Source organism: Anser anser, assembly GCF_964211835.1.
Source record: "Anser anser genome assembly, contig: HAP1_SCAFFOLD_425, whole genome shotgun sequence".
NCBI classification, from domain to species: Eukaryota; Metazoa; Chordata; class Aves; order Anseriformes; family Anatidae; genus Anser; species Anser anser.
The window spans coordinates 51953-61349 of record NW_028153985.1 but is presented as its reverse complement, the minus strand read 5'-3'; the positions used below and the strand labels follow the sequence as shown (position 1 = coordinate 61349).

Here is a 9397-nt window from a genome sequence, read left to right as displayed (position 1 = left end):
GGCCAAAACCCTATTGGGAACCCCAAGACCCCAAAAGGAGCCCTGAGATCCCCTTGGGAGCCCCGAAACCCCAAAAGGGAGCCCTGAGATCCCCTTGGGAGCCCCAAAACCCCATTGGGGGGACCCAGAGCCCCCCAGAGGAGCCCCCAGACCCCAAAAGGGAGCCCCAAAACCCCAAAAGGGAGCCCCCAGACCCCAAAAGGGAGCCCCAAAACCACTGAGGGGCCCCCACGACCCCAGCGGGGACCCCTAAGACCAGAGCAGGACCCCCCGAAGGTCCCCCAACCCCCCTCGAGGAGCCCCCGAATCCCCTTTAGGAGCCCCCAGACTCCCCCAGGACCTCCCAAAGCCCCCCCGAGGCCCCCCAGCCCCCCCCCAGGACCCCCAAAACCCCCCCAGGACCCCCAAACCCCCCCCGGGACCCCCAAACCCCCCCCAGGACCCCCAAACCCCCCCCAGGACCCCCAAAACCCCCCCCGGGACCCCCAAAACCCCGCACCGAGCGCCAGCGAGACGTGGTCGCACATCCCCAGCAGCTGCCCGAAGCACACGGCGCCGTCCCGTGGCAGCCCCAGCTCCTCCATCCTGCGGGACCCCCCCGGTAACACCCCGATTAACACCCCAATTAGCCCCCCCACCTCAATTAGCCCCCGCAGACCCCAGTTAGCCCCAGCCCACCCCGATTACGCCCCCAGTTACCCCCCACACACCCCAATTACCCCCCCACACCCCAATTATCCCCCCATTAAGCCCCCAGTTACCCCCATACACACCCCAATTACCCCCCCCGGGGGCTAATTACCCCCCTACATGCCCTAATTAACCCCTCCCACTCCCCAATTACCCCCCCACACCCTAATTACCCCCCACCCTAATTACCCCCCAAATTACCCCCACCCCACCCCAATTACACCCCATTTACCGCCCATTGTCCCGCAATAACCCCCGTCAACCCTTAATTACCCCCCCAGGGGGCTAATTACCCCCCCACACCCTAATTACCCCCCCACACCCTAATTAACCCCTCCCACACCCCAATTAACCCCTCCCACACCCTGATTACCCCCCTACACACCCTGTCACGCCCCTGATTAACCCCTTACACCCCGATCACCCCCCATTACCCCCTCAGTTACCCCCCAGGGGGCTAATTACCCCCCCCACACCCTAATTAACCCATCCCACACCCCTAATTAACCCCTCCCACACCCCAATTACCCCCCGATTACCCCCCTACACACCCCGTCACCCCCCCGATTAACCCCTTACACCCCAATCACCCCCCAGTAACCCCTCAATTACCCCCCCCCACCCCCCAATTACCCCCCTACACACCCCCCAATTACCCCCGCACCCCAATTAACCCCCAATTAACGCCCACCTGCGCACGGCGAGCTGCACGGAGCCCTCGTTGTGCGTGGCCACCATCAGCTCCAGGCGCCCCCCGGCCCGCGCCGCCCGCGCCAGCGCCAGCTCCAGGCACTGCTCGTAGCTGGGGGGGGGCAGGGAGATTTGGGGCGTTTTGGGGCGATTCGGGGCGGTTTCGGGGTCCCTCCAGGGGTCCCCGCGGGGGTCCCCGGGGGCCGCGGCCCACCTGCGGTCGGTGTGCCGGCGGCTGGGCAGGGCGGCGCCGCGGGCGCGCTCGTGCTGCAGGTAGGCGCCGCGCACCAGCTTCAGCCCCACGCAGGCCCCGAGGCGCTGGGCCCGGCTCAGCACCGCCCCCAGGTCCCCCACGGCGTCCTGGGGGGCGGGGGGGGGCGGTCGGGGGGCGCCCGGACCCACAGCCGAGCCCGGACCCACAGCCGAGCCCTGCCCCATAGCGTGGTGTCCTGACCCGTAACTGACCCCTGCCCCACAACCGACCCCTGCCCCATAACTGACCCCTGCCCCACAACCGACCCCTGACCCATAACTGACCCCTGACTCCTAACCGACCCCTGACCTGTAACCGACCCCTGACCCGTAACCGACCCCTGACCTGTAACCGACCCCTGACCCGTAACCGACCCCTGACCCGTAACCGACCCCTGACCTGTAACCGACCCCTGACCTGTAACCGACCCCTGACCCCTAACTGACCCCTGCCCCGTAACCGACCCCTGACCTGTAACCGACCCCTGACCCCTAACTGACCCCTGCCCCATAACCGACCCCTGACCCGTAACCGACCCCTGACCCGTAACCGACCCCTGCCCCATAACCGACCCCTGCCCCATAACCGACCCCTGCCCCATAACTGACCCCTGCCCCATAACCGACCCCTGCCCCATAACTGACCCCTGCCCCATAACCGACCCCTGACCCGTAACCGACCCCTGCCCCATAACTGACCCCTGACCTGCAACCGACCCCTGCCCCATAACCGACCCCTGCCCCGTAACCGACCCCTGCCCCATAACTGACCCCTGCCCCATAACTGACCCCTGCCCCATAACTGACCCCTGCCCCATAACCGACCCCTGACCCGTAACCGACCCCTGCCCCATAACCGACCCCTGCCCCATAACTGACCCCTGCCCCATAACCGACCCCTGCCCCATAACCGACCCCTGCCCCATAACTGACCCCTGCCCCATAACCGACCCCTGACCCGTAACCGACCCCTGCCCCATAACTGACCCCTGACCTGCAACCGACCCCTGCCCCATAACCGACCCCTGCCCCATAACCGACCCCTGCCCCGTAACTGACCCCTGCCCCATAACTGACCCCTGACCCGTAACCGACCCCTGCCCCATAACTGACCCCTGACCTGCAACCGACCCCTGCCCCATAACCGACCCCTGCCCCATAACCGACCCCTGCCCCGTAACCGACCCCTGCCCCATAACCGACCCCTGCCCCATAACCGACCCCTGCCCCGTAACTGACCCCTGCCCCATAACTGACCCCTGCCCCATAACCGACCCCTGCCCCATAACTGACCCCTGCCCCATAACTGACCCCTGCCCCACAGCTGACCCCCTGGGGGCATGGCCTGGGGGCAGGGGGTGCCGGACCCACAGCTAACGCCCTGCCCCACAGCCCTGCCCCACAGCCCTGCCCCACAGCCCTGCCCCACAGCCCTGCCCCACAGCCCGCCCCACAGCCCGCCCCACATCGCCCCACGGACCTGCAGGTAGGCCTGCCCCACATCTCCCCACGCCCAGCCCCACACCCGCACCCACCCGCAGGTAGGCCTGCTGCGTGTGCCAGCCCCACATCTCCCCACACCCTGCCCCATGCCCCCACCCACCCGCAGGTAGGCCTGCCCCACGCCCAGCCCCACATCTCCCCACACCCTGCCCCACACCAAGCCCCACATCTCCCCACGCCCAGCCCCACATCTCCCCACGCCCAGCCCCACTCCCAGCCCCACACCCAGCCCCACATCTCCCCGCACCCACCCGCAGGTAGGCCTGCTGCGTGTGCCAGACCCACGGCGCGGCGCGGTTGTGGCGCCCCATCAGCGCCAGCCCCAGCAGCGTCAGCGCCGCCCGCAGCTCACTCTGCTCCGCGTCCAGCAGCACCCGCACCCCGCTGCGCGCCGCCGCCTGCGGGGCCGCACGTAGGGGGCAGCCCCACGGATGGGGGGCAGCCCCACGGATATGGGGCAGCCCCACACGTAGGGGGCAGCCCCACGGATGGGGGGCAGCCCCACGGATGGGGGGCAGCCGCACGGATAGGGGGCAGCCCCACGGATGGGGGGCAGCCCCACGGATAGGGGGCAGCCCCACACGTAGGGGGCAGCCCCACGGATAGGGGGCAGCCCCACGGATGGGGGGCAGCCCCACGGATACGGGGCAGCCCCACGGATATGGGGCAGCCCCACACGTAGGGGGCAGCCCCACGGATAGGGGGCAGCCCCACGGGTAGGGGGCAGCCCCACGGATATGGGGCAGCCCCACGGGTAGGGGGCAGCCCCACGGATAGGGGGCAGCCCCACGGATACGGGGCAGCCCCACGGATATGGGGCAGCCCCACGGATAGGGGGCAGCCCCACACGTAGGGGGCAGCCCCACAGATAGGGGGCAGCCCCACGGATATGGGGCAGCCCCACGGGTAGGGGGAGACCCACAGATAGGGGGCAGGGACACGGATAGGGGGCAGGGGCACTTGTGGGGCAGGGACACGGGTAGGGGGCAGCCCCATAGCTATGGGGCGGGGACACGGGTAGGGGGCAGGGACACAGCTATGGGGCAGGGACGTGACTATAGGGCAGGGACACCGCTATGGGGCAGCCCCATAGCTATGGGGCAGGGACACAGGTAGGGGCACGGCTATGGGGCAGGGACACGGCTATGGGGCAGGGACACAGGTAGGGGGCAGGGACATGGCTATGGGGCGGGGACACGGATAGGGGCACGGCTATGGGGCAGGGACACTTGTGGGGCAGGGACACGGCTATGGGGCAGCCCCACAGGTAGGGGGAGACCCATGGATGGGGGGCAGGGGCATGGATAGGGGGCGGGGGCACGGCTATGGGGCAGGGATGTGGCTGTAGGGCAGCCCCATAGCTATGGGGCGGGGACACGGGTAGGGGGCAGGGACGTGACTCTAGGGCAGGGACACCGCTATGGGGCAGGGACACGGGTAGGGGCACGGCTATGGGGCAGGGACACAGGTGGGGCAGCCCCATAGCTATGGGGCAGGGGCACGGGTAGGGGGCAGGGACACTGCTATGGGGCAGGGGCACGGGTAGGGGGCAGGGACACTGCTATGGGGCAGGGACATGCCTATGGGGTATGGACCCGGCTATGGGGTCAGGGACGTGGCTATAGGGCAGGGTCGTGGCTATGGGGCAGGGGCACTTGTGGGGCAGGGACGAAGCTATAGGGCAGGGGCCTGGTTATGGGGCAGGGCATGGCTATAGGGCAGGGACACGGCTATGGGGCAGGGTCATTCGTGGGGCAGGGACGTGGCCGTGGGGCAGGGATGCAGCTATGGGGCAGGGACGCTTGTAGGGCCGACCCCCCCAACCCCCCCACGCCGTGGGGCAGCCCCACACCAGCCCCCCGCCCCCCGCCCCGCTCACCGCCGCCACCCCGTCGAGGCGCTGCAGCGCGGCCCCCAGCTGCGCGTTGTCGGCCGCGCTCAGGCACGAGAAGGCCGGCGCCTGCCGTGGGGAGAGCGTGGGGCGACGTGGGGCGGCTGTGGGGCGCTATGGGGCGCTATGGGGCAGCTATGGGGCAGCTATGGGGCGCTATGGGGCGCTGTGGGGTGGGTGTGGGGCTCACCTCGCCCCCCAGCGCCGCCATCACGCGCTCCACGCTCAGCTCCGAGCCCGGCTCCTCCGCCCGCTGCGACAGCGTCTCCTGCGGGGCCCGCGGCGCGCTCAGCCCGGCCCTGCCCCACACTTGGGGGGCTGCCCCACACTTGGGGGGCTGCCCCACACTTGGGGGGCTGCCCCACACCTCGGGGGCCCCCCTTCCCCCCCCACTCACGCAGAGGCGGGCGCTCAGCAGGGCCGTCACCTTGAGCTGCATCATGGCCCCCGGCCCCGTGCCGGCCGCCAGCCCCACGCACGCCAGCGCCGCGCGGCCGTTGGCCTCCAGCTGCGGCTCCCTGCGGGCCCCACAGCGCCCCATAGCGCCCCACAGCGCCCCACAGCGCCCCATGGCTGCCCCATAGAGCCCCATAGTGCCCCATAGCTGCCCCATAGCTGCCCCATAGCGCCCCATAGCGCCCCACAGCTGCCCCATAGTGCCCCACAGCGCCCCATAGCGCCCCATAGTGCCCCATAGTGCCCCATAGCTGCCCCATAGCTGCCCCATAGTGCCTCATAGCTGCCCCATAGCTGCCCCATGGCTGCCCCACAGCGCCCCATAGTGCCCCACAGCGAGCCATAGCGCCCCATAGCGCCCCATAGCTGCCCCATAGCGCCCCACAGCGCCCCATAGCGCCCCATAGCACCCCACAGCGCCCCACAGCGCCCCATAGCGCCCCATAGTGCCCCACAGCGCCCCATGGCTGCCCCATAGCGCCCCATAGCGCCCCATGGCTGCCCCATAGCTGCCCCACAGCGCCCCACAGCGCCCCACAGCGCCCCACAGCGCCCCATAGCTGCCCCATAGCGCCCCATAGTGCCCCATGGCTGCCCCATAGCTGCCCCGTAGCTGCCCCATAGCGCCCCATAGCACCCCACAGCCGCCCCATAGCGCCCCATAGCACCCCATAGCGCCCCATAGCGCCCCATAGCGCCCCATAGCTGCCCCACAGCGCCCCATAGCGCCCCATAGCTGCCCCATAGCTGCCCCACAGCGCCCCATAGCCGCCCCATAGCTGCCCCACAGCGCCCCATAGCGCCCCATAGCGCCCCATAGCGGCCCCATAGCGCCCCATAGCGCCCCATAGCTGCCCCATAGCTGCCCCACAGCGCCCCATAGCGCCCCATAGCGCCCCATAGCCGCCCCATAGCGCCCCATAGCGCCCCATAGCGGCCCCATAGCTGCCCCATAGCTGCCCCACAGCGCCCCATAGCTGCCCCATAGCTGCCCCACAGCGCCCCATAGCCGCCCCATAGCTGCCCCATAGCACCGCACAGCCGCCCCATAGCGCCCCATAGCACCCCATAGCGCCCCATAGCTGCCCCACAGCGCCCCATAGCGCCCCATAGCCACCCCACAGCGCCCCATAGCTGCCCCATAGCGCCCCATAGCTGCCCCATAGTGCCCCATAGCTGCCCCATAGTGCCCCATAGCTGCCCCATAGCGCCCCATAGCTGCCCCATAGCGCCCCATAGCTGCCCCACAGCTGCCCCATAGCTGCCCCATAGCCACCCCATAGCGCCTATAGCCGCCCCATAGCCGCCCCACAGCACCCCACAGCGCCCCATAGCGAGCCCCACAGCCTGCCCCATGGTGAGCCCCACAGAGCACACCCCCACAGCTGCCCCATAGCGTGCCCCACGCCCACCCCACACCTCACCCCCACCCGCCACCCGCCCCACATTGTGCCCCACACTTTGCCCCATGCTTGCCCCACACCTGCCCCACACCTCACCCCCCACCCACCCCCCACCTGCCCCACACCCATCCCATGCCCCATGCCCACCCCACACCCACCCCACACCTCGCCCCCACCTGCCCCACATCGTGCCCCACACCCACCCCACACCTGCCCCCCACCTGCCCCACAGCCGCCCCATGCCCACCCCACACACCTCACCCCCCAGCCGCCCCCCACCTGCCCCACAGCTGCCCCACACCCACCCCCCACCTGCCCCACACCCACCCCCCAGCCGCCCCCCACCTGCCCCACAGCTGCCCCACACCCACCCCCCACCTCACCCCCCACCCACCCCACCCCCACCCCCCCTGCCCCCCCCTACCCGCCGTGCTGCCCCCCGTCCTCGTTGGGCAGCGCCAGCAGCGGCCGCAGCCCCAGGGCGCGGAGGCGGCCAGCGGCGCCCTGCAGCTGCGCGGGGGTCTCGCCCCCCACGAAGTGCCCGTAGAAGGAGCCCCGCAGCGCCGCGCCCCACAGCCGCGCCCCCAGCACCCGCCGCGACGCCCGCAGCACCTGGGGGGCAGCTATAGGTCAGCTATGGGGTGCTGTGGGGTGGGTGTGGGGCGGGTGGGGTGCTGTGGGGCGCTATGGGGCAGGTATGGGGTGGGTGTGGGGCGGGTATGGGGCGCTATGGGGCGCTATGGGTCGCTATGGGGTGCTATGGGGCAGATATGGGGCGCTATGGGGTGGGTGTGCAGTGGGTATGGGGCGGCTGTGGGGTGCTATGGGGCATTACGGGGCGGATATGGGGCAGGTATGGGGCGCTATGGGGTGCTATGGGGTGGGTATGGGACGCTATGGGGCGCTATGGGGTGGATATGGGGCGCTATGGGGCGCTATGGGGCGCTGTGGGGCGCTATGGGGCGCTATGGGGTGGGTGTGGGGTGGGTATGGGACGCTATGGGGCGCTATGGGGCGGATATGGGGCGCTATGGGGCACTATGGGGCGCTATGGGGTGCTATGGGACACTATGGGGCGGATATGGGGCGCTATGGGGCGCTATGGGGCGGATATGGGGCGCTACGGGGCCCTATGGGGCACGCTGTGGGGCACTACGGGACACCCTACGGGACACCCTATGGGGCCCTATGGGGCAGGTATGGGGGTGCTATGGGGCGGGCGTGGGGCCCTACGGGGCACCCTGTGGGGCGCTGTGGGTCTCGCTATGGGGCGCTATGGGGCACCCTATGGACACCCTACGGGCACCCCGTGGGGCAGATGTGGGGTCCCAGGGGGTGTCTGGGGGGGTGTCCGGGGGTGTCGCGGGGGTTCCCTGGGGGTGTCCCGGGGGGTTCCCGGGGGTGTCCCGGGGGGTTCCCGGGGGTGTCCGGGGGTGTCCCAGGGGTGTCCCGGGGGTGTCCGGGGGGGTCCCTGGGGGTCCCTGGGGGTCCCTGGGTGCCCCCGGGTGCCCGCGGGTCCCTCACCGTCTCGGCGTGGCGGCCCAGGCCGGGCACCCCGCAGAGCCGCAGCACGAGCAGCGCCCGCGCCAGCTCCCAGCCGCTGCGCGCCCCCAGCGCCGCCCCCGCGCCGAAGTCCAGGGGGGGCCGGGGGGGGCCTCGGGGGGCCTCGGGCGGCGGCATCGGGCCGGGGGTGGCCGGGGGGGGCCGGAGCCGGGCCTTTAATAGCCCGCGGCGGGCAACCATTAACCGGGGTCGGCCGGGGTCACCGGGGGGGGCGGGGGGGGGCACGTGGGGGGGGCACGTGGGGGGCACGTGGGGGGCACGTGGGGGGCACGTGGGGGGCAGGGGGCGAAGGGCGCCGGGGGGGGGGGGGGGGAGCGGGGCCGTGACCCGGAGCGGGGGCACGGGGGGGGGGGGGGGGGCAACGTGGGGGGTGGGGGGCCCCATAGCGGGGCAATGTGTGGGGCAGCGGGCCCCTGTGCCCCATAGCGGGGCAATGTGTGGGGCAGGAGGGCCCCATAGCGGGGCAATGTGTGGGGCAGGGGGGCCCCATAGCGGGGCAATCTGTGGGGCAGGGGGCCCCTGTGCCCCATAGCGGGGCAATGTGTGGGGCAGGGGGGCCCCTGTGCCCCATAGCGGGGCAATGTGTGGGGCAGGGGGGCCCCTGTGCCCCATAGCGGGGCAATGTGTGGGGCAGGGGGGCCCCTGTGCCCCATAGCGGGGCAATGTGTGGGGCAGGGGACCCCCGTGCCCCCCCCGACCCTGTTCCGTGGGGCAGGGTCTGTGCCCCATAGCGAGCCTGGAGGTGTGGGGCAGGAGACCCCACAGCGCAGGGCCTGCGCCCCACAGCGAGGCGAAGTGTGGGGCGGGAGCCCTCCGCGCCCCACTGACCCCATTCCGTGGGGCAGGAGCCCCCACACCCCGCTACCTCTGCCCCATAGCGCGCCCACGTGTGGGGCGGGAGCCCTCCGTGCCCCACAGCCCCTGCTCGGTGGGGCAGAGCCCCCCCCCC

General features: G+C 71.0%; 1 protein-coding gene across 1 annotated transcript; it reads right to left on the bottom strand.

Annotated features, from left to right (window-relative positions):
* Positions 1–471: 471 nt before the first annotated feature.
* Positions 472–8587, bottom strand: LOC310891043 (hydroxyproline dehydrogenase-like; the record flags this gene model as incomplete). Its single annotated transcript, XM_083853341.1, has 9 exons — positions 8410–8587; positions 7310–7497; positions 5424–5544; positions 5217–5294; positions 5015–5095; positions 3387–3533; positions 1595–1740; positions 1382–1492; positions 472–585 (listed from the first exon to the last, which is right to left on the bottom strand). Coding segments are annotated over exons 1-9 (1142 nt in total), but the record flags the coding sequence as incomplete, so codon positions are not given.
* Positions 8588–9397: the final 810 nt, after the last annotated feature.